Raw genomic sequence first — 23123 nt, 5'->3', positions numbered from 1 at the left:
GGAGGAAGGTGGTGCGGGTCCCGTTCGCACGCGGTGGCAGCATGATGCACGGCTCGCCGGCTCCGACCCAGTGCCGCACGTCATGCTGGAGCGGTGGCGAGAAAGGGAGTCCTCGTGGGAGCTGCAGCGCGAGGAAGCCGGGTGGGGAATGAGGGCTGGGCCCGCATTGTCGGCCCCCTGGCAAGCTCCCCGGCTCGAGGGGTGCTGGAAGGGGTCAGCACCGTCTCCCTGGGCAGCCGTGCTGCGGCAGCATCAGGGTCACCTCGAGCACTCCGCAGGCCAGTGGGGCGTCGGTCCCTGTGCGGGCGTAGGCCGGGTGGCGAGGCGGTGGGCGTCAGAGGCATTCAGCCGCCAGAGCGTCCATCCTGCCCAGCGGCTCCCTGGAGACTGAGGGCGAGTCACTGCCTGGCGGGTCTGTGGGCAGGACGGAGGCGACGGGAGGGAGGCAACGCAGGCAGGGGATTGGCCCCCCTACTGAGCGACAGACCCGGGACACAAAGGCTGGGGAGGCGTGTGGAACATCTCACACGAAAACTCCTTTATTATAAGGAGAGATTAATTTTCTATTCTATTGAAATTCTCTGATATTGCTTGATGTGGATTTTTCTGTCTCTGGGGAGTGCATCCTGTTAGTTATCATCCACAAAGACATGGCTGGCGTGGGCTTAACCAAACTAAGATCCCAACACCCAGCAAAACAATCTGCACAAATCCTGCTATCACAAAATTTCGATCTAGGGAATGAATGGTTGCAAACATGGATGCAATCAATTCCACCCGATATCCATAACCTGATAAACCTCGAGAAGAGGCCTGCAGGGTTTGCCTTGCCACATGAAGTATGGAAGACGGCTAGTCGAATACGAACAGGCTTTGGCAAGTGTGCGGACCTGTGGTTTAAATGGGGTAAAACACCAGGACCCGAATGCGATTGTGATGCAACCTGCCAAACTATTTCCTCCCTGTCACCGGAATGTGAGCATTGTACTTCCCAGGAAGATGTCACAGAGCTCTTTGAACTCTTTCCAGTTGCAATCGAGTGCACTGAAAATTTAGATATCAGCAGGGCTATTTTTGGGCAGGAACGCACAGGAACGGAGTTCCGGCTGGCTCCCAAGTTGGCCACGCTCAGGAGGAACTCATTAGCATAATAGGCCACACCCAACAGCAGAAACTCATTAGGATTGGCTACATTAGGGGTGTGTGGTCTAACATGCAAAGGAGTTCCTGCTACAAAAAAAGGCCCTGGGTTTTGACAACAAACAAGGTAAACAGAATAAGAAGCAAAAGGTGGGTGTGGCTGGATAACCACACTTCTGGTAACATGTGGGTGTGGCCTAATGTGCTAATGAGCTGTGCTGTCAGGGGTGTGGCTCAATATGCTAATGAGTTCCTGCTGTTGGGTGTGGCCTATGATGCTAATGAGTTCCTGCTGGGCTTTTTCTACAAAAAGAGCCCTGGATATCAGTATTTATGGGGACTGGCCAATCGGTCTGCAAGCCCATCATTTCAACTTGGTTACGTATTTTTAAAAATTATTATAGGCTTCCTGTATGTAACTCTGCCATACAATAAATAAATTGTATGGGGAGGGTGGGGTATAAATTGAACTTATAAATATAAATAAATAAAAATAAATAAATAATAAATGTGTCCGAGCGGAAACACGTCTGTTCAAAGGGGCTATCGAACGACCTAGTATCACACTCGTTGGTCTGTTTCAATGGGGTCAGTCGTTCAGACACACACCCTTCCAGCTGAAGAGCTCTAGCAGGTTGCAACCGCTTAAGTATTTTATTTCTCCATTAAGAATTGAGAAAAAATTTAAGATCCTAGCAATAACTTTGATTAGCCAGGCCAAGGTCGATCTGTTGTCAAGCTCGGGCCTTGCTTGCCAAATATCTCCTGTTTTCTTACGCTCATGTTCTGTTGGGGTTCCTCTCCCACATGTCATTATTCCATTGGTTGTGTTATGGATTCACATGCATTCTTCTACAATTCCTATGTTGCATGCAACCTTACTCTTTGCCAGTTTGGTGTAGTGGTTAAGTGCGTGGACTCTAATCTGGGAGAACCGGGTTTGATTCCCCACTCCTCCACTCGCACCTGCTGGATGACCTTGGGCAAGACATAGTTCTGTCAGAGCTGTTCTCTCAAGGCCAGTTCTTTCAGAGCTCTCTGAGCCCCACCTACCTCACAGGGTGCCTGTTCTGGGGAGGGGAAGGGAAAAGAGTTTGTAAGCCGCTCTGAGACGCTGAGTGAAGGGTGGGGTATAAATCCAATCTCTTCTTCTCTTCTCTACTGCTGTTTATCATCTCTGCCGGGAACTGGGGGGGGGGAGTGGATGTGTCTGCAGTCTGCGTCGCTTGGGCAGTATCAGCTCGTAACAGTTCTCATGCAGGGGCCTACCGAGTGTGTTGAGAACACCTTGGGAAGTATACGATTTCATCGTTCTGTGCGGCCTTGTAGTCTGGGGAGCTTCATCGTTCTGTGTGGCCTTGTAGTCTGGGGAGCTTCACACATATTCTGTGGCTCCCAGCAGGGTGGCTGGGGAAGCGAAGGGGAGGCACGCCTCCCCGATCGGTCTTCCCTTCCCCCGGCCAGTGTTCCCCTCCCTGGATAGGCTTGAGGTGGCGGGGGGCAGAGAAAGAAAGCAACTTTAAATGCATTCTCAGAGTCCGTCTCCCCCGCCCCAACCGGCCGGCTTAGAGAAGGCATTTGTCTCTTTAAATCCCTTCTCCAAGCTGGCTTGGGGGTGGGGGCTTGGAGGCCGCATTTAAAGTTAAAGTTGCTTTCTTTCCATCTCTCCCACCCTCCCCCCATCTATTTGCTGTCTTTGTTTCTCTCTCTCTCTCTCTCTCTCTCCTTTTCATTCTTTCTACCTCTCTCTCTATTTTTCTCTCTTAGACAAATAAATATCATTGGACAAATAAATATCATTATCAATATCTGTTTTTATTCCTTTTGCTTTTATTTTTGGCAGTCTCATGCAGGGCTATTTTTGGGCAGGAACGCACAGGAACGGAGTTCCGGCTGGCTCCCAAGTTGGCCACGCCCAGCAGGAACTCATTAGCATAATAGGCCACACCCAACAGCAGGAACGCATTAGGATTGGCTACATTAGGGGTGTGTGGCCTAACATGCAAAGGAGTTCCTGCTCCAAAAAAAGGCCCAGGGTTTTGACAACAAACAAGGTAAACAGAATAAGAAGCGAAAGGTGGGTGTGGCTGGATGACCACACTTCTGGTAACATGTGGGTGTGGCCTAATGTGCTAATGAGCTGTGCTGTCATGGGTGTGGCTCAATATGCTAATGAGTTCCTGCTGCTGGGTGTGGCCTATTATTCTAATGAGTTCCTGCTGGGCTTTTTCTACAAAAAGAGCCCTGCTCATGTAATGTTAATAAAAAGCAAATCTGCATATTTTCTAATAAAAGCATGTGTGTAATATCTGTTCACATCTTCCAGCTCTTAGACATCTGACGTTTATTCTATGTGGCTCTTACGTTAAGCAAGTTTGACCACCCCTGTTCTAGATACTGTAACCGTTAGCTTGCAGGTGCTAGGGGCAGTTGCAAGGGCAGGGGCAGACATGTGGTGGGCTGAATGGGAGCAATGATTGGTCGCTTGGCCTTTGTGGAATTTCTTGCTTTTAGTACATTGGTGGAACTGCCGTCTGCTCCCCAGTTCCGACACAGAAGCTGTCTATGCTTGGAACCTTTCTACCTCTTAATAAACAAATCTTGCTGCTACAGAGTGATTGCATCCAGGACTTGACAATCTGTTATCTTTTGGATTGATTTGCTATACTTTAGGATGTTTCTGCCCATACTTTCACCCTTCTCTTCTTTGGCCTCCGGGTCTCTAAGCGACCGGCTCTCAGTCAAGGGTATGCGCCAACCCTTATCTTTCAGGGAAAAGTGCAGAAAGTTTGTTTTCCTTATGTCCCTCTTAGAAATATAGGATGTACTCTAAACAGAGGGTGGAGGGAATTATGTTTGAGAACGGAATTGATGAATTCTTTTCGAAATACTAGATCCTGACATTTTGTCTCTTTTATTCTATAAAGGAAGAACTTTGAATCTCATTCAGTATCCTGGTTTGCTGTAGTGGGTAAGAACGCGGGCTCTAATCTGCGAGAACCGGGTTAGATTCCCCACTCCTCCACATGCAGCTGCTGGTGTGACTTTGGGTCAGTCACAAGTTCTCTCAGAGCTGTTCTCCCAAGAACAGTCCTCGAAAGGAGCTCTCTCAGCCCCACCTCCCTCACAGTGTGTCTGTTATGGGGAGGGGAAGGGAAAGGAGTGAAGGGTAGAATCTAAATCTAATCTCTTCTTCTCTTCTTCTTCTGGCATGATCTGTTCTTGCTTGCATCCAGAGGTCATTTCGGGGGGGGGACGCGGGGGAACGCAGTTCCCCCGGGTGAGGTGCAGGGGGGGGCACATGACGAAGCCCCGCCCCCTGCTTCCGGCCACCCCGCTTCCAGCCCTCATTCAGCCAGGAGGAGGCAGGAGAAGAGGGAGGGTAAGTTGCTTCCTCCCCGCCTCTCCCCACCCCTGCCTGCCTGGGGCCAGGGAGGGCCTTGGCGGGGCTTCCTCGCACTCCCGCTGGCCTTGCAGGTCCACCGCCGGGCCCCTGATGTCAGGGTGTGTGGCATATACTAATAAGTTATGCTAATGAGTTCCCCTAGCTCTTTTTCTACGAAATGACCCCTGCTTGCATCAGATTGATCATTCTTAATAAAACTGCCTGCTTTGTTCGCAAAAAAGCCTTCAGTGAATCTTTTCCTCTCCCCGACAGAACTCGGCAAAAGGGAGATTCTACTAGAGTTTTAAAAACTCCCCAAATTTGGAAAGCGCTCTGCCAAGATTCTCTGCTGTCTCCTTCCCTCCTTACAGAGGAGCGATCCTCTTGGCCGGTCACTTACCGAGGGTCCAGAGACACTGCCTTCAGTGGAACCGGCTCCAGTTTGATATTCTTCTTGCCGTACACCCGATAAAGCCTGCATCGGAAAACAAAATAATTCTCTTTACCGGAAACTGCAATTCAAAACAGAAGGCGCAGGAAAAGGCCGTCTTGCTAGACTTAAAACCCTATACGGCTTGGGATTAGGGTATCTAAAGGATTGTCTTCTCCCAATACACTCCTGCCTGGAAATTAAAAGTCACTGGGAGAGGCCCTCCGGACTATCCCATCAATCAAGGATATGCCGGGGATTATTAGGAGGGTATTGAAAAGAGATCAGCCTTCCATGCCATTCCTTCAATGGTCTGTGTTGGTCGTTTTATGGGTTTACCTGTTAAGAATCTGTCAATGTGGTTTGGGCGAAGTGGATGATATTGAGCACTATTTACTGAGATGCTCATGGCACGAATCACTTAGGCAGAGATTTATATACCCTATTTTACCTTTGCACAATGGATTCTTAAAACAGGAGTTGGTTGTTTTTTTGCTCTCTGATATGGACGTATATGTTACCTGCAGAATGTCCCTGTTTGCTTTGGCGGCAAAAAAGATAAGATTAAGGCTAGGATTCAGCGCAAGTTAGTGAAGGGATAACTTAATGTGATGTATAAGGATTGTGTTTGTATTTATGTTTTGTTATGGCCAAGGGCTAATACAATAAACTTGATGATGATGATGATGATGAGAATATCATAATGCCCTTATATAAATCAATGGTGCAACCTCATTTGGAATACTGTGTGCAATTCTGGTCACCACACCTTAAAAAGGATATTATAGCTTTAGAAAAAGTGCAGAAAAGGGCAACTCGAATGATAAAAGGGCTGGAACACTTTCCCTATGAGGAAAGGTTAAGGCGCTTAGGCTCTTTAGCTTGGAGAAACGACGACTGAGGGGTGACATGATTGAGGTTTATAAGATTATGCATGGGAAAGAGCAGGTACAGAAAGAGGTACTTTTCTCCCTTTCTCACAATACAAGAACTCGTGGGCACTCCATGAAACTGCAGAGCGGTCGGGTTAGAACGGATAAGAGGAAGTACTTCTTCACCCAAAGAGTGATTAACACTTGGGATTCGCTGCCTCAGGAAGTGGTGGCGGCTACAAGCATGGACGGCTTCAAAAGGGAATTAGATAAGCATATGGAGCAGAGGTCCATCAGTGGCTATTAGCCACAAGGTATAGATAGGGACTCTGGGGCAGTGAGGCTCTGTCTTCTTGGTGCTTGGGGGGGGGGGGTCAACAGTGGGAGGGCTCCTAGTGTCCTGGCCCCACCGGTGGACCTCCTGATGGCACTGGTATTTCTGGCCACTGTGTGACACAGAGTGTTGGACTGGATGGGCCTTTGGCCTGATCCAACATTGGCATCTCTTATGTTCTTAAGGAAGCTTGTCTAGTGGGCACACGAGATGGGCTTTTCGGTGGCAGCCCCACGCTTATGGAACGATCTCCCGAGGGCTGGTCACCTGGCCCTCTCACTTTCGATCCCTAGGAGGCAGATGAAGACTGTTTTATTAAGGACTGTGTTTGATAAGGTAGGTAAAGATTCCCTTGCTCAAAAGCCAGTCGAATCTGACTCTAGGGATGCGGTGCTCAACTATGTTTCCGAGCTGAAGAGCCAGCGCTGTCTGAAGACTTCTCTGTGGTCATGTACCCAGCATGACTAGACGCCGAGGTGCATGGAACACTGTTACCTTCCCACCGAAGCGGTCCCTATTTATCTACTTGCAATTTCTTGCTTTCGAACCGCTAGGTTGGCAGAAGTTGGAGCCAGAGACGGGAGCTCACTCCGTCACGCGGCACTCGGGTCTCGAACTGCCGAACTACCGACCTTCCGGCCTGCAGCTCAGCGTCTTAACCACTTGAGCCACCACAGCCACTGTGTTTGATAGCTACCTCCAATTTTTTACCTCCCCCCAGGCCAAGAGGGTGAAGGTGTCATTACCTGGTGATATACTGAGTGTCTTCCACCGTGAAGAAGCCACTGGCCGTGCCCCCTTCGATGTACGAGATCTCATGATCAAAGACCTGCCAAGCGGCCATAACAAAGTAAGGTTCAAACGATTTTAAAAACAGCTGAAAACAATCACGGGGTTTACCCGTAGTTCCCCCCACTCGCAAAAAAGCCTCTTCTCGAAATAAAAACAGGTGTCCTGACATAAATGCCACACAAATGCATTCACGCCCGTTCCTCTCTTCCCCGCCATTCTCTGCTCTATACCAAACTTATGCCCATAAGCTTCATGGGTCCCTGAAGGGCTGCTAGAGAAAAGGCTGCCATTTTTAGCTAAGTAGGCACCTGGCTTTTAACACGCCGATCAATCAAAGTTGATCTATCCTGTGTTACAAGCACATCATGACTTCATTTGCAAGAATCTGAACCCAGGCCCCTTTGGGGAGATACCGAAGGAATGCAAGACTGAATGTTGCCGTTAAATCGCACGTTACCAGTCTGCATGCAGAGGAAAAATACGGTTTCTAGTATTTGCCTTTTATTCTGTGCGGATGAACATTCATCCCCTAGAGAGCGACAAAGGAAAGCTTTAGTTGAAAGGCCTGCAAATAGAAATAGACCAATCAACCAAAAGTTTAGTTGATTAATCTATTCATGTATGCAGCCCTAACAAGTAGTATCCTATGCAAAAATTGCTTTTGTTTTTTTGCTTTTGTTTGCTTTTGTTGTTCTCAAGCTTCTCTCTTTTCCTCTCCTAAATCTGAAGGACTTATTCTTTAAAGTTGTGTGACCAGTGCGGATTCTGAGGAGTCCACAGACAACCCGGGGGCCAGTATCTCCCCTGTACAAAGAATCCTCCACGTCAGAAAGACATCTCTCAACTGGTGGGCCTTTACCTGGCTGAATTCGTCGCTCTCGTCCCCCATCTCCTCCCGGATGGTCCGGCACTCGGCCCCTAGGTAGTTCCGCAAGTTGACGGCGTGTATGGCCGCGCAGGCCTTCTTGTCGATCGTGGCCTCCTGGCCGATCCAGTAGTAGATCTCCCAGTTCAAGGAACCGTTATCATCTAGCAGTGTCTGGGAAGAAGCCATTTCTTGAGCCAGGCTTGGGGTTAAAGGCATTTCCCCCTGTCCAGGTCTGATTGGCTAGTGACTGCAGCATCACGGACTCAACAGTGCAGCATAACGCCCCCCTCCCCGGTCCCAGCTGACAGCACAGAGCTACCAATGGGAAGTTAACCAGTCAGGGCACCATCGAGGTGAGGGGTAGAGAGGCTCCGTTACTGTGCTCATATATGGCAGCATTCATTCCAAAGGAGACCACCAACAAAGGCCACGTTTAATTCTTGTATTTTGATAGAAACTGCCCTTGAGAGAACAGCTCGGAAAGAACTTGTGACTGACCCAAGGTCACACCAGCAGCTTGGAGGAGTGGGGAATCAAACCCAGGTTAGCGTCCACACTCCTAACCACTACCCCAAACTGGCTCTCAAGCGACCCCCTCCCTGGACCCAGCTGACAGCCCAGAGCTACCAATGGGAAGTTAAAAAGTCAGGGCACCATAGAGGTGAGGGGTAGAGAGGCTCTGTTCCTGTGCTCATATATGGCAGCACCCAGTCCAAAGGAGACCACCAACGAAGGCCATGTTTAATTCTTGTATTTTTCTCTCTGTGTCTCCAATGTGGGTGGACTGGGAAACTCAGTTTAGATACTTCTAGCCCACTCCATTAGGCCCCCAGAGCGGCTTAAAACATTCTCCATTTTATCCTGACAACAACCTTCCGAGGTTGGTTAGGCCAAGAGACAGCGACCAGAAGAAGAGGAGAAGAGATGGGATTTATACCCCGTCCTTCACTACCCAAATGAGTCTCAGAGTGGCTCACAATCTTCTTTCCCTTCCCTTCCCTTCCCTTCCCCACAACAGACACCCTGTGAGGTAGGCGGGGCTGAGAGAGCTCAGACAGAAACTGCCCTTTTCCAAGAACAGCTCTGGCAGAACTTGTGACCAATGTTCACCTCCCGCCGTTCCTCCCAGGATGACGGACTCGGGCCATCGCCGAAGCCTCCCGTTTACCTTCAGCACGATGTAGCAATCCGCCTCGTAGAACTTCCCGTGGAAAGTCTCGTCCACCATGACAGGCACGAAGTTCTCCATCTGCCAGACGGAGACGCCCGGCAGCTGGCCCACGTCCTCGGTGAAGAACTCGGAGTAGTTGAGCTGCGGCTTCTCTAGGCTCTGGTCCCAACGGCGGGTCTTCAGGTCAGTGTACTTCAAATCCCCGTTCTCCTAGTGGGTGAGAGGCGCCGGGGGGGGGGGGGGGGACACACCATGTGCAGAGAAAACAGACATGTCGCCTTAGCCGCACTGTCTTTTCCGCATGGCACAGATCTTGCGTGCAAGAATTCTCAGTTCACATGATCTGCCTGGCCCAAATGTAGCCCACCCCTGTTGTTGTTGTTGTTGTTGTTGTTCAGTCGCACAGCCGAGTCCGACTCTTCGCGACCCCATGGACCACCAAATGTAGCCCACCCCTGCGAAGACCCAAATGGTGGACCTCCTGATGGCCCCGGGGGTTTTGGCCACTGTGTGACCCAGAGTGTTGGACTGGATGGGCCATTGGTCTGATCCAACATGGCTTCCCTTATGTTCTTATGACCCCATTTCCAGAGGTCCCCATTGGTGCTTGGGGGGGGGGCAACAGTGGGAGGGCTTCTGGAGTTGGTGGACCTCCTGATGGCACCTGGGTTTTGGCCACTGTGTGACACAAAGTGTTGGACTGGATGGGCCACTGGCCTGATCCAACATTAGCTTCTCTTACGTTCTTATGTCTGGGGCAGTGATGCTCTATATTCTTGGTGCTTGGGGGGTAACAGTGGGAGGGCTTCTGGAGTTCTGGCCCTGCTGGTGGATCTCCTGATGGCACCTGGGTTTTGGCCACTGTCTGACACAGAGTGTGGGACTGGATGGGCCATTGGCCTGATCCAACAGGGCTTCTCTTAGGTTCTTATGTCTGGGGCAGTGATGCTCTGTCTTCTTGGGGCTTGGGGGGGGCAAGAATGGGAGGGCTTCTGGAGTTCTGGCCATGCTGGTGGACCCCCTGATGGCCCCTGGGTTTTGGCCACTGTGTGACACAGAGTGTTGGACTGGATGGGCCATTGGTCTGATCCAACATGGCTTCCCTTATGTTCTTATGACCCCATTTCCAGAGGTCCCCAAAATCCTGCACCTGCCACTAGGGGCCTTCCACTCACCAGCCGGTCTTCCCTCTTCCGACACCACCCTGCCCCAGCAGCAAGTCACTCCAGGCTGCCCCTGACACACCAACGCACCGTCTTGCACATGGAATCCCTACCTCCATCTTCTTGTTTTTCTCCTCTGCCACGTCTGACATCCCCTTCAGCACCTGCTTCGCCTGATCGTCCTGCGTGGAATCTTTGCGCCGACGCAGGCGCATTTTCCGAGCCAGGGGATCTTTCGGGCCGCTCCCTGAAAACAGGATTTTTGACGGGGGAGAAAGAATTTTCAAGGCACGCTTATAGACCAAAACTTGAAAGGCGGCTTACGGGGTACACTTGACCTGGATTCGGGAGGCGGCCAGAACTTTCTAGACGCCGTGAAAGATGTTGGAGGAAAATGGGAGGGGTAATCATGCCCCACTCTTAAAAAAAAAAAAAAAATGGCTAAAACGCCAGGTTTTTCCCCTCTGTACTGTGCAATGGAATTACAGCGTTTGTGGTCTCCCAGTAGGAAAGAGCGAGAGTCCAGTAGCACCTTAAAGACGAACAAAATTCTGAGCTTCTTCAGCAGTGACTCGCGAAAGCTCCTCCCCTGCCACAAATTTTGTCAGTCTTTCAGGTTCTCCTGGACTCTTGCTCTTTTCTGCTGCTGCAAACAGACTAAGATGTCTACCCATCCTGATCTATCTTCACGGTCTTTCAAGAGGGAGAGAAACGCAAGTCCTGTCTAGTTCTGTCTGATTTGCTGGTGGTTTTGGAGAAGGAGAAACAGAAATTCGACTGCTTGCCTCCCCAAAACAAGCTTTATTGCTCGTTTATGTATAAACTAAACTTCTGGTATAGGATTTTTGTTGGGAGACCATGGGCCAGTAACTCGCTCCAGACTGACCGAGTTGTTGTTGAAATTGTCCAACAGAGAAGAGGGGAATGATGCCATCCGCCACTTTGGAATCTCACTGGGAAAACAGCAGACTATAATATATCTGCATAGATACCCTGCATAGATACGGACCCTTAAGAATTGTCCTCTCTCCAAGGAGGCTGTCTGTTACATCTCTGCATGAGTTAGTCTTCCGAGCTGCCCGCTTTCCACACGGAGGCAACGCAGTGGGGAAGGAATGCTCTGAAGAAATGTGATTTACAGTCTAAAAGGGGTGGGGTCATTTTGGAGATTTAAGAGAGAAACGGACCTCCAATGGCACCTTGGCCATCAGGGTTTATTTTTTCATTTATTTAGCCATTTGATTTGATTTTTACCCCACCCCCTCCCGCAAGCGGGCTCCGTGCGGCTTGCAACGTACCAGTATAACAATTTAAAAGATTAAAACATAATACAGTAAAAAAAATTAAAATTCCATTTCATAAATTAATTACAAAATGGCTGTGATCCAATTAAAATGCTCTCGGTGAAAATTGGCCCATGTACGTGTGCTCAATTTTATATTTATATTTATTTATTCGTTTATTTTATTATTTCTATTTATATCCCGCCTTGCCGGGCACACTGACTCAAGGCGGCCAACAGGATTAAAATGACGTAAACAAGATAGAGAGAAAACAGTTAGAATAAAAGGCGCAACAGATTCGACATTCCAGAATACTTGGTCACGGTTTTATAATGGGTATGATAAATATATGTAGGCAAGCTTGCAAGAGACAGACTAAGAGTTTACTAAATGAAATATATACCTGTGAGGATGATAGAGACAGAAAAGTTGCTTACATAGTTCATGAGAAATTGTTATTAAGGTGGAATAGGCACCAGTATAAATACTGGTAAAAATTGAAAATAACCTCCATGTATCTGTTTGTACTGTTTGTATGTATATGTTATGATTGTTTGTGTATGTTATGTGGAAAATGTAATAAAACCCTGCCCCTTTGGGGACAGTTTAAAACAACAACAAAAAACAGTTAGAATACAAGACAGTTAAAACAGCAACAGTTACAGATAAAAACCAACAGATGATGGCGACAATCCAAATCACACCCAATGATAGGAGTAGCGTCCAGCAAGGTCTCAGGCCAGAAGATGTCCTAAGTTTCAAGCCAGAAGATGTTCCAGGGCACATTCGTCAGTGGCGGCTCCCAAATGAAAGCCTGGTGGAAGAGCTCCGTCTTGCAGGCCCTGCGGAACTGTAAAAGGTCCCACGGGACCCTGATCTCCTCCGGGAGCTCATTCCAACAGTGTGGGGCCACCACTGATTTTTTTGTTTTTCCAAGAAGGGGCGAAGTTCCCAAGATCAGTAAATAAATTTATACCTGTAGGTAACACAGGAGATGGACCAGGTGGGGAGGGTGGGGAGGGGGAGATCTATTGTGGTGTCCGCTGCCTCAACCAAAGCCTGAGGGGAAACCACTGTAAAGTCAACGGCAACTGGAAATTCCCCGAACAGGGAGCCCCACGCAAATAACGGACAACAAGTTGAACCCCTTCCAAGCTCACCTGCTCCGGCAGCTGCCACAGTCGCCGGAGAGGCCCCCGCCATCCGGAGCTGGTTCTGCAGGGAGAAGTCGATGTTGTACCACTCGGAGGTTCGGTCCACGGGTTTGGGGGGCATCACCAGGCTGGGGTTCTCGCGGACGTCCAAGATCTATGGGAAGAAGAAGAAGAAGAGAAGAAGAGATTGGATTTATACCCCGCCCTTCACTACCCAAAGATATCTCAGAGCGTCTTACAAACTCCTTTCCCTTCCCCTCCCCACAACAGACACCCTGTGAGGGAGGTGGAACTGAGAGAGCTCTGACAGAAACTGCTCTTTTTCAAGAACAGCTCTGACAGAACTATGGCTTGCCCAAGGTCATCCAGCCAGGTGCAAGTGGAAGAGTGGGGAATCAAACCCGGTTCTCCCAGATTAGAGTCCGCACACTTAACCACGACACCAAACAAACGGTAGGGAGAGATAGCAAAAATCCAGATCTGGAACGGAGAAGGCAACAGAGTAAAGCGAGCTACGGGAGCAAGGGGCAAGAGACCCAGCGTGGTGTCGGGGTTAAAGTGTTGGACTGGGATCTAAGAGACCCAGGTTCGAATCCGTCCCCCCCCCGTGTTCCCTCTAAGCTGAGTTAGTGTGAGCTAGCTCACAGTTTTTTAGCCTCCGGCTCACACATTTGTCTCGATTCAGGAAGGATGGGCTCCAGAGCAAATGCCAATACCTCATAAAGTAGAATTTTTGCTCACAGGACTCCATAGCTTAGAGGAAGCCCTGACTCTGCCATGGAAATGTGCCGGGAGACCTTGGGCTGGTCACCCACTCTCAGACTAACCTACCTCCCAGGGGTGTTGTGAGGATAACGTGGAGGAGAAGAGAATGAGGCAAAGTGCTTTGAGTCTTTTCCTCCATTTTATCCTCACAACAACCCTTGGGAGTAGGTTTGGCTGGATGGTGTCCTCCAGCGAGCTTCCGTGGCAGAATGGGATTCCAGCCTGGGTCACACAGATCCTAGTCTGATGCTATAAGCACTACACCACGCTGCCTCTCGGTGGTGTTTTAGCCCCCCCCCAATCTGTGCTTGCTGCTTCCTTCCCAAACTGGTTTTCCTAGTATCTGACCTGCCCCTCCAATACGCTTCAGGAGGAGGAGGAGGAGGAAGAGGAGGAAGAAGCCGCCACTGAGGAGGAGGAGGAGACTGGATTTATACCCCGCCCTTCACTACCCGAAGGAGTCTCAGAGTGGCTTACAAACTCCTTTCCCTTCCCCTCCCCACAACAGACAACCTGTGAGGTCGGTGGGGCTGAGAGAGTTCTTTCGAGGATTGCTCTTGAGAGAACAGCTCGGAGAGAACTTGTGACTGACCCAAGGTCACTCAGTTGGCTGCATGTGGAGCACTGGGGAATCAAACCCAGTTCTCCCAGATTAGAGTCCGCACTCCTAACCAACACCCCCTTCATTACATTAAAGGGTTTTTGGAACACTGTCTATAAGGTGAATAATGGACCAGGAAGAGAAGAAGAGAGAGAAGAGATTGGATTTATACCCCGCCCTTCACTACCCGAAGGAGTCTCAGAGTGGCTTACAATCTCCTTCCCCTTCCTCTCCCCTCAACAGACACCCTGTGCGGTAGGTGGGGCTGAGAGAGCTCTTTCGAGGAATGCTCCTGAGAGAACAGCTCTGAGAGAACTTGTGACTGACCCAAGGTCACACCAGCAGCTGCATGTGGACGAGTGGGGAATCAAACCCCTTTTCCTACTGAGCCGTACCTGGATCGCAACCCCTAGGCTGCCTCCCCGGGTTCAAGACACATCACATTTTTATGTAAGCTTATGTGACCGATTTGCTTCAAGCTACCTCCGCTGAAACACACCCGGGTCTGGAATGGTGGGGCCCCCTCCCTTGGCAAGCAAATGGTTTTGTCCTCCCCAACCCCGAGGAACAAGAAATCAGATTTTCTCTCCCTGCACCTGTTCCTGTTCCGAAAACCTCACCTCAATATCCGTCAGAAAGTGCACCGCTTCAGGCAGGGTGACTAGCCGGTTCTTGTTCAAAACCAGCTTCCTTAACTTGGCGCATCTGGAGGGGGAAAGCAGGCCATATAAACACACACGGAGGTCGGAAACTGCCTCAGCCCAAGGCAGTCTACCTGTCCCTCGAAGCTTAGGACTGTCTGCTCTGACTGACAGGAGGGTTCAGGCAGAGAAAGGTCTACTTTAACACCTGCCGTGCAGGATTCTTTAACCGCAGAGAAAAATCGGTCTGGGAAACAGGCCTCGTCTCTCACGACATCGGTGGTAAAACCAGGTGTGTAGAGTCTAAAAAGGGGAAGGCGTGCATGAAAATATGGCAAAATTGGCAGAAGTTGGAAGGCGTCCCCGTTCGATTGAACGAGGCCGACTGAATGGGGCGGGCTTGATCCAGGCGGTGCAATTCTACCCCTTCTTCACTTTCACACTGGGCGGTCTGCAAATCCCCGTCTGCAAAATGTTTATCAGTTACGAAATTTCAGGGCTTTTAGGACCAGACGTTTCCGCTGGGCAGAAGAAGCCCTAGAGCAGGGATGTCAAACATGCGGCCCAGGGGCTGGATCAGGCCCCCGGAGGGCTTCTATCAGGCCTGCAGTGGAACTTCTTCTGTCTTCTGCTTCTTCTTCCAGTTCTGCTGCTGCTGCGTCATCGTAGGCCGAGTTCAGACTGGCAATTTGAAGCGCTAGGGAGTCGTGGCAAAGAAGACCCGGAACAGACCGGGAATGGCTTGTTTGCGGTATTCCCGTTCACACTGCAGCGAATGAAGCGGGAGAATACCGTGGAGGAAGCGCAAGGGAGCATACACACTGTCGGCCCGCCCCTGGCGGGTTGTTAGCAGCTGTTTCTGCGCTCCGCTGCATGCGCATGGGCACCTGTCGCGGAAACAGCCAGCGCCTCTTATCAACGACTGCAGGTTGTTCCCGCCTTAGCAGCGCTTGCGTTCACACGCCAGGGAACCGGAATCAACCCGCTCTACACACGGTTTGCTACCACTTTCACCTGGTACTTTTTAAACTCGGGAGGGAAGCGGCACAAGACGGCTTGAGTACGGCTGGGGGACGCCTGACAGATGTGCCTGTGTGAACCCGCCCCTTTAATCCGCTACTGAAATGCTCCTGAAACGTTTGGCTGCCGGGCCAAACGGCCAGTCTGAACTCGGCCGTAGATTTGCAGCTTACAGATACAGACCTGAACAGCATACTCAAGATTGCAACAGAACAGACGTTTAGATGCAATAATTCAGAGCAAGAGGTGTCAGCTATCAGACACTGTTAAATAAAGAAAATATTGCAAGAGTGCTAATGTTTTAAGCATGATTTTATTTTAAGTTAAAAAAAACACCCCTTTTGTGTTTGTGTCCTTTATAAAGTTGATATCTCTCTGCTACCCAGCATTACATTTTATGACACACGTGGCCCGGCCCAACAAGGTCTCATTTGTGTCAGATCTGGCCCTCATAACAAACGAGTTCGACACCCCTGCCCTAGAGGTATTTTCCATCTGATCTAGGAGAACGGGGTGCTGCACAGAAGTCGTTCATTTATTTACGCCCTTGCTTTGCTTCGAAGGAGCCGGACGCAATTCCTAGACGGTGAGGCCATCAGATGGGGTGGGTTTGGGTCTGAAACCACGTCCCGCAATTCCAGACACTCTTTTGAGTGGAGAGCAAAATGCCTAAACCCGCCTATGAGTCCCATTGAAAGAGAGTCCCTGTGACGACCCCTTTACTGGGGAGGTCTGGTTTCCCTTTAAAAGTGTACTTTATGTTTTTCTCTACTGGGTAATCTGGCTGCCACCAGGAAATTTAAGGCTTTCCCAACCTTTATAATATAATATTCATTACTGGGTAGGTATACCGAGGGTTTAGGCGTTCACGAGGGTCTATGTGTTTTCTGGGAAGAATTTCTTTCAGAACTGGTATCTTAAATAAAAGTAGATTTATTGATATTTCACACACTTTTCTCTCCCACTGTCAGGGATCTGGGCATGTAACTTTGTAATACTTTTTTCCCTTTAGGGTTACTGTTTCTTTATACTTCAACTTTTCATAACACACACAAGACTTCTCTCTCTCAGACCTTAAAACGAACAAACTGCTTAACTCTTTTACTACACAGAACCAAATTACCCCACACAGGGATGTGTCCTTCTTCTCTCAGACTTCAGAACTTAACTCCAACTAACTTTTAACTGTCATCTCACTAACTGTCTTAACTGTAACTCTTGACTGACATATCTGCTCATCCACACAGAATCATTTCCAAAACCCCTCCCCCTCTCTGTCACTCACCAATCACACCACTTGCTTGTTTCCACTACTCTAGACTATCATACAGCCATGCATCCAAACTTTTAAGGTCACACACACACAGTTAAACATGAAATCGTTACAGTCCCACTCTGGTTGCTTTGGACCAGGGTATCCAGGGAAGGAGGGCAGGGCTTGCTACATACCGACAGAGGCTTTCTGGGATGAGTTCGAGGTTGTTGTTAGCCGCCATGAATTCTTCCAAGTTGGCCAGCTTCCCAATGCCCGAGGGAATGCCGTCGAAATCCAGCTTGTTGGAATTCAGGTAGAGCTTCTTTATCTTGGTCAGCTTGCAGATAGCTGACTAGGGGGAGGAAAAGGACAAAAGAGAATAAATAAGCAGGCGGAAGAGGAAGAAAGGCCTAGACCAGATAGCTAGTACACCTCTCACCCGAAGACAGGCTGAAGCAGGGATTCGGAGCTTAACGAACGGGCAAATTTTTCAGGCAATAAAAACACCAAGTATCCACATTCTCTGTGTAACCTCATGGCAGACTCTCAGTACTTCTCCCCATCACCGGGTGAAGCCCTGCCCTAGCCGCTTGAAGCTCCACCCCAGCAGCAAAAGTCCCACCCCTCGCTTCTGAAACTCCGCCCCCTTCCATCACCAAATGCACTGAATCGACCCATGTGTCAATAAACCCCGAAGAACACGGGTTGACGAGAAGGGTGATCACGCGGCGGCGGAGGCTACCTACCGGCAGAGAGGTGAGCTGGTTCCGCGAGAGGTTGAGGGACTCCAGCCGAGTCCACTGGTCGATGCAGAGGGAAAGCTCGGCGACCTGGTTGCTGCTCAAGTTGAGCCGCCGCAGGTTGGACAAGGTGTAGAGACACTCGGGGACACGGGTCAAGTCGTTACAGGAGAGGTCCACATCTGGGCACAGAAAAGGAAGACGGTCACACGGGCGGATCGCTATCCGAGGACGGCGGCGCTCGGCAGGGCTACAAGGCACAATGCCGACCGAACATGACGCAACTCGTACCAGTTAGGTTGGTTAACCCTTCGAGGCTGGTGGGCAGGTTGCTCTGAGTCCGTTGCGTGTTCCGGAGGTGGAGAGTCTGCAAGGCGGCCATTGCGGGAAGTTGTCTTGGGTTCGAAAGAGGGAAGGAATGGTAGCAAAAAGTAAAAAAGGAACAGAGAAGTCCACTGATGATCTGACAACAAGCAAAAAAGATTTCCAGATACAGGAAAAGACCACTTTGACTGAGTTCTGCCACTTGCTGTGGCAGACCTCGATATTGGGGGCGGGCAGACAGGTGGGGGGACGACAGGTCTGGTTGCTGGCCCCCTCCACCTCTGGCGCCCTAGACAATTGCCTATCTGTACCTATCCAATGGGCCAGCATCGCCACCAGAGAAATGCCCGTAGATATTGTATAGATTTGCATAATTTACTTAGTTCTGATCAGTCACAGATGTGGCATTTGTATCTCGCTGGCTGTAATTCCGGCCCCTTGTTCAAAAGTCTGTACTGACTTCTGCTCAATTTTAAAAAATGTTTACTGCTTAACTAGCTGCTTTTCCTTTTCCTTTGCTGCTTCAGATTTTCATCAGTCTATGGAAGGAGCGAATTATTCTGATTTCTGGGGGGGGGGTTGCACACCTTTAGAGAACACAAGTGGGGGACCCGCGATACTCGCGGGAGAGGGGGACCTCCACACCTATGAGGAAGAGGAGGAAGCAGCAGGAGGAGGTTCCCCCCCTATCCCGCCGGTTCCCCTATTCCGCCGGTTCCCCGTCTCCTCCACCCCTCCTCCACCCCCTGGCTCGATCTTCCCCTCCCCCTGCCCTGGAGCACACACACCCCTCCGGAGGCCAGGTCTACCCACCCCTTCCCATTGCATGGGTAGACCTGGCCTCCGGAGGGCCTCCCCCCCGCTGGCTGCTCGCCTTCCAAGTGGTGGCGTTCGTAGAGCGTTCCGTGCGCATGCGCGGAACGCTCTTGCACTTTCGGGGGGATTTAAACATCCCCCCGATATTTTTTTTTAGTTTTTAGATTTTTGTGCCCCCCTGGGGACTGCCCCAAGAGTGCCCAAACCTCCCCCCCCCCAAGTGCCCCCGGAGCGCTGATTTAGCGATCCGCACTCCGGGGGCCACTTGGCTATTAGATATATAGATGGCTAAAGAGAGCCAGTTTGGTGCAGTGGTTAGGAGCGCGGACTCTAACCTGGGACAACCGGGTTTGATTTCCCCACTTCTCTACATGATGCAGCTGCTGGTGTGACCTTGGGTCAGTCACAAGTTATCTCAGAGCTGTTTTCTCAGGAGCAGTCCTGGAAAGAGCTCTCTCAGCCCCACCTACCTCACGGGGTGTCTGCTGTGGGGAGGGGAAGGGAAAGGAGACTGTAACCCGCTCTGAGAATCCTCTGGGTAGAGAAAGTCAGGGTATCAATCCAATCTCCTCCTCCTCCTCTCCTATGTTCCAACATAGGCAATCCTATGCATTAATGACCTCCAAAACGTCCTACAGTTAACAGTCTTGCGCAGGTCTTGAAAACCGAAGTCCGTGGCTTCCTTTATTCCATCAATTCCTCTCATGCTGGGTCTTCCTCTTTTCCGACTGGCTTCAACTTTTGTACTGACTTTATCAATATACTAAGGAACGCGGGAAGGCCCCCACTCTGCTGTGGAGGCCTGCCAGGTGACCTGGGTCCAGTCACCCACTCTCAGCCTAACCTACCTCACTTGGTCATTGTGAGGATAAAATGGAGGGAAGGAGCTAGGAGACTCAGGTTCGAATCTCCACCCTGCCATGGGAGCTCGATGGGTGACCCTGGGCCGGTCACACGCTCTCAGCCTAGCCCACCTTGAAGGGTTGTTGTACTGATAAAATGAAGGAGAGGAGCTAGGAGACTCAGGTTCGAATCTCCACTCTGCCATGGAAGCTCGCGGGGGGACCCTGGGCCAGTCACACGCTCTCAGCCTAGCCCACCTTGAAGGGTTGTTGTACTGATAAAATGAAGGAGAGGAGCTAGGAGACTCAGGTTCGAATCTCCACCCTGCCATGGGAGCTCGATGGGTGACCCTGGGCCGGTCACACGCTCTCAGCCTAGCCTACCTCGTAGGATTGCCGTGAGGATAAAATGGAGGAGAGGAGCGAGGAGATCCAGGTTCGAATCTCCACGCCACCATTGAAGCTTGCTGGGTGACCCTGGGTTGGTCACACGCTCTCAGCCTAGCCTACCTCGCGGGGTTATTGTACTGATAAAGCGGAGGAGAGGAAAATGAAGCGCGCCGCATTGAGGAGAAAACATGGGATATAAATGACCTTAAATAAATTTCCAGCAACAGAACAGAGAGCCTCGGGATGGCTGCATTCTGCCCACCTTGCCAATCCCCCTGCTTCGAACACCCATAGCGAGTGGACCGCGCCCACACCTGCCCTCCCTTTACCTGAGCTGGGCGTGCATGAGGGGATTGTTGTTCAGGATCAAGGTCTGGAGGTGCACCAAGCGCCGCATCTGGGGGGGGAGGCTCTCCAGCTTGTTGTCGCTCAGGTCCAGGTACAACAGGTCCGTCAGGTTGATAAACAGCTGGTTGGGGATACTGTCGATGCTTCGGGGTGGAAGAAAAGAAAGGGGGGGATGGTGAATGACTAGACGGACAGGCAACGCCCTCTGTAACAGGCAGGTTCCGGATCCTGCAATTTACACGCTGGCTCGAGGGCGGGGATGGGCACGGAGCAAGAGATGCGACGCAAGATGGTACCGCTGATTTTTTTAAATTGGCAGTTCCCAGCAGCGCACGTACATGTGGGAGAACAGGCACACAGGCGTGGTCCTCACAAGACAGCTTTCTCCCCTGCGAAACCTACTTTTACAACCTTCCTCAGAGGCTCCGTGGCGCGCACTCCCAGACGCTTGACGTGATTCAGCCACGCACAGCCGACGGGGCCTTCTTGGCCTTGGCCCCCAAATTCTGGAACTCCCTCTGCAGGGCAGTTCACATACGGCCTTTCAGTAGCAGTGTGACGGGCAGCGTCGCCTTAGCTCTGCCTCTTGCACACCTCCGCCCTGCCCCCTTGTTCCTCCTCAGGGCCTCAGATCGCGGGGGGAAAGTGAGCAAAGTTCTCCTCCGCCCCCTCTCAGCCCTGTCTGTAGAAGACTAGAGAGGTCGGCCGAGTGCAAGCTCATTGGCTGCCCCTGAAGCCCTTTCGAAGATGACTTGGCAGGGGCGGATAAATCCAGCTACAAGAGGAACCCCAATTCAAATCTGATGCGATCTCATGAGGTGGTAGGTTATCGGTGGCTACTAGCCATGGTAACTAAAGGGAACTTCCACGTTCAAAGGCAGTCAGCCTCTGAATCCCAGAGCCAGGAGGCAACCTCAGGGGAAGGCCTCGGCCTCTCTGCCCTGTGGTTGGCCCTCCAGAGGAACTGGTTGGCCACCATGTGAGACGGGATGCTGGACTAGATGGACCCTCACTGGTCTGATCCAGCAGGGCTCTTCTGATGTCCTTATCAGGGGAAGGCCTCGGCCTCTCTGCCCTGTGGTTGGCCCTCCAGGGGAACTGGTTGGCCACCATGTGAGACGGGATGTTGGACTGGATGGACCCTCACTGGTCTGATCCAGCAGGGCTCTTCTGAGGTTCTTCTCAGGGGAAGGCCTCGGCTTCTCTGCCCTGTTGCTGGCCCTCCAGAGGGACTGGCTGGCCCCTGTGTGAGACGGGAGGCTGGACTAAACAGACTACCCATCTGATCCATCAGGGCTCTTCCAATGTTCTTCTCAGGAAAAGGCCGCGGCCTCTATGCCGTTGTTGGCCCTACAGAGGAACTGGCTGGCCCCTGTGTGAGAGGGGATGCTGGACTAGATGGACCTCCTGATGTGCTTATCAGGGAAAGGCCTGGAGATTTGGGGGTGAAGCCTGCAGAAGGCAGAGTTTGGGGAAGAACCTCAGCAGGGTATAAATCCACAGAGTCCACCTGCCAGGGCTGCTGTTTTCTCTGGGGGAACTGATCTCTGTCGTCTGGAGGTCAGTGGCAATTCCAGGAGAACGCAAGGCCCCATCTGGAGTTTGGGAAACCTACGAGGTGGTCTTAAGCAAAGCCATTCTGCTTCAAAAAAAACCCCAATCTTCAGTACTGGGCCTACTTTACAGGGCTGTTGTGAGGAGTAAATGTCCGAGCATTGAACGTGGAAAGTAAAACAACCCTAATTTGTTGACCCACCCATTTTACAGACCAAAGGAGAGCCAACTTGCCTTCGGTGAGCCCCCCAGTTTTGTTTTGTTTTGCATTCCTCTATGCAGAAAAACCAGATTTTGCTAATTCACCTGTTATGCTTCAAGTTGAGCACCAACATGTTCTTCGCGTTCTCGAGCTCCCGGGGACACTCGGTCAACTGGTTGTAGCTCAGATCCTAGGATAAAAAGAGGAAGGATTCCTCCTTTCAGATGGTTCTGACAAAACCACCTTTAAGGTGGCCAAAATGGGAGCTGGTTGAAGACATCGGCAGAAGAGAAGAAGAAGGATTCTCAAAGCGGCTTACAATCTCCTTTCCTTTCCCCTCCCCACAAAAGACACCCTGTGAGGCAGGTGGGGCTAAGAGAGCTCTCTTGAGGACTGCCCATGAGAGAACAGTTCTGAGAGAACTTGTAACTGACCCAAAGTCACACCAGCAGCTGCATGAGGAAGAGTGGGGAATCAAACCTGGTTCTCCCAGATCAGAGTCCACGCTCCTATCCACTATACCACACTGGCTCTCTAGGGCTAGTTTTATCTAGGGTCGTATTTGCCTTTCATTTTTTGATGTAGCGGCAGTCCTAACTGGAGTTTCTAAATTGTGGTCTTTTATGTGTTTCTTATAACCGTCATTTTATTTACACCGTCAGCCGCCCTGAGTCCCACAAGGTAAAAGAGCGGCTAATAAATGTTCAGTTGCGAGAGAAATATTCCTGAGGAAACGTCTATTAAAATTTTCTTCCTTTTCAGAATCTACAGGGTTGAGACTTCTGCTGAGTGCAATAACTGTATAATAGATGTGGCACATTTCTGTTATCCTGTCTTTTTACATGTTTAAAATGTCTTAAAAGTTTAAATTAAATCCTTTTTTATGGTGTGTGGCCTACAGGGTCTTAAGCCTAATAAACCGAACTGAACTGGATTAATAAACTAGAGCCCCTTAGCGGCTGAAAGCAACGAAAGGATATCCTAGGCCTCCTTTTTTCTTCCGCCACTGACGTATTTTTTCACTAGAACCCCC

The 23123-nt window shown here is 50.5% G+C and overlaps 1 protein-coding gene across 1 annotated transcript in view; it reads right to left on the bottom strand.

Annotated features, from left to right (window-relative positions):
• The window catches only part of FLII (flightless I actin binding protein), a 61131-nt gene that overhangs the window by 23811 nt on the left and 14197 nt on the right, over positions 1-23123 (bottom strand). The window contains exons 5-16 of the mRNA XM_015409433.1: positions 22195-22280; positions 20316-20477; positions 17906-18009; positions 17621-17796; positions 17069-17226; positions 14579-14663; positions 12599-12746; positions 10269-10402; positions 8990-9202; positions 7813-7992; positions 6908-6990; positions 4926-5000 (exon numbers count right to left, since the gene is read on the bottom strand). Of these exons, the coding sequence (XP_015264919.1) occupies positions 4926-5000; positions 6908-6990; positions 7813-7992; positions 8990-9202; positions 10269-10402; positions 12599-12746; positions 14579-14663; positions 17069-17226; positions 17621-17796; positions 17906-18009; positions 20316-20477; positions 22195-22280 (1604 nt within the window). The remainder of the gene's footprint in view (positions 1-4925; positions 5001-6907; positions 6991-7812; positions 7993-8989; positions 9203-10268; positions 10403-12598; positions 12747-14578; positions 14664-17068; positions 17227-17620; positions 17797-17905; positions 18010-20315; positions 20478-22194; positions 22281-23123) is intronic.

This window comes from Gekko japonicus, unplaced genomic scaffold (assembly GCF_001447785.1).
Source record: "Gekko japonicus isolate JY-2015 unplaced genomic scaffold, Gekko_japonicus_V1.1 scaffold103, whole genome shotgun sequence".
NCBI lineage: Eukaryota > Metazoa > Chordata > Lepidosauria > Squamata > Gekkonidae > Gekko > Gekko japonicus.
This window is presented reverse-complemented; position numbering and strand designations above follow the sequence as displayed.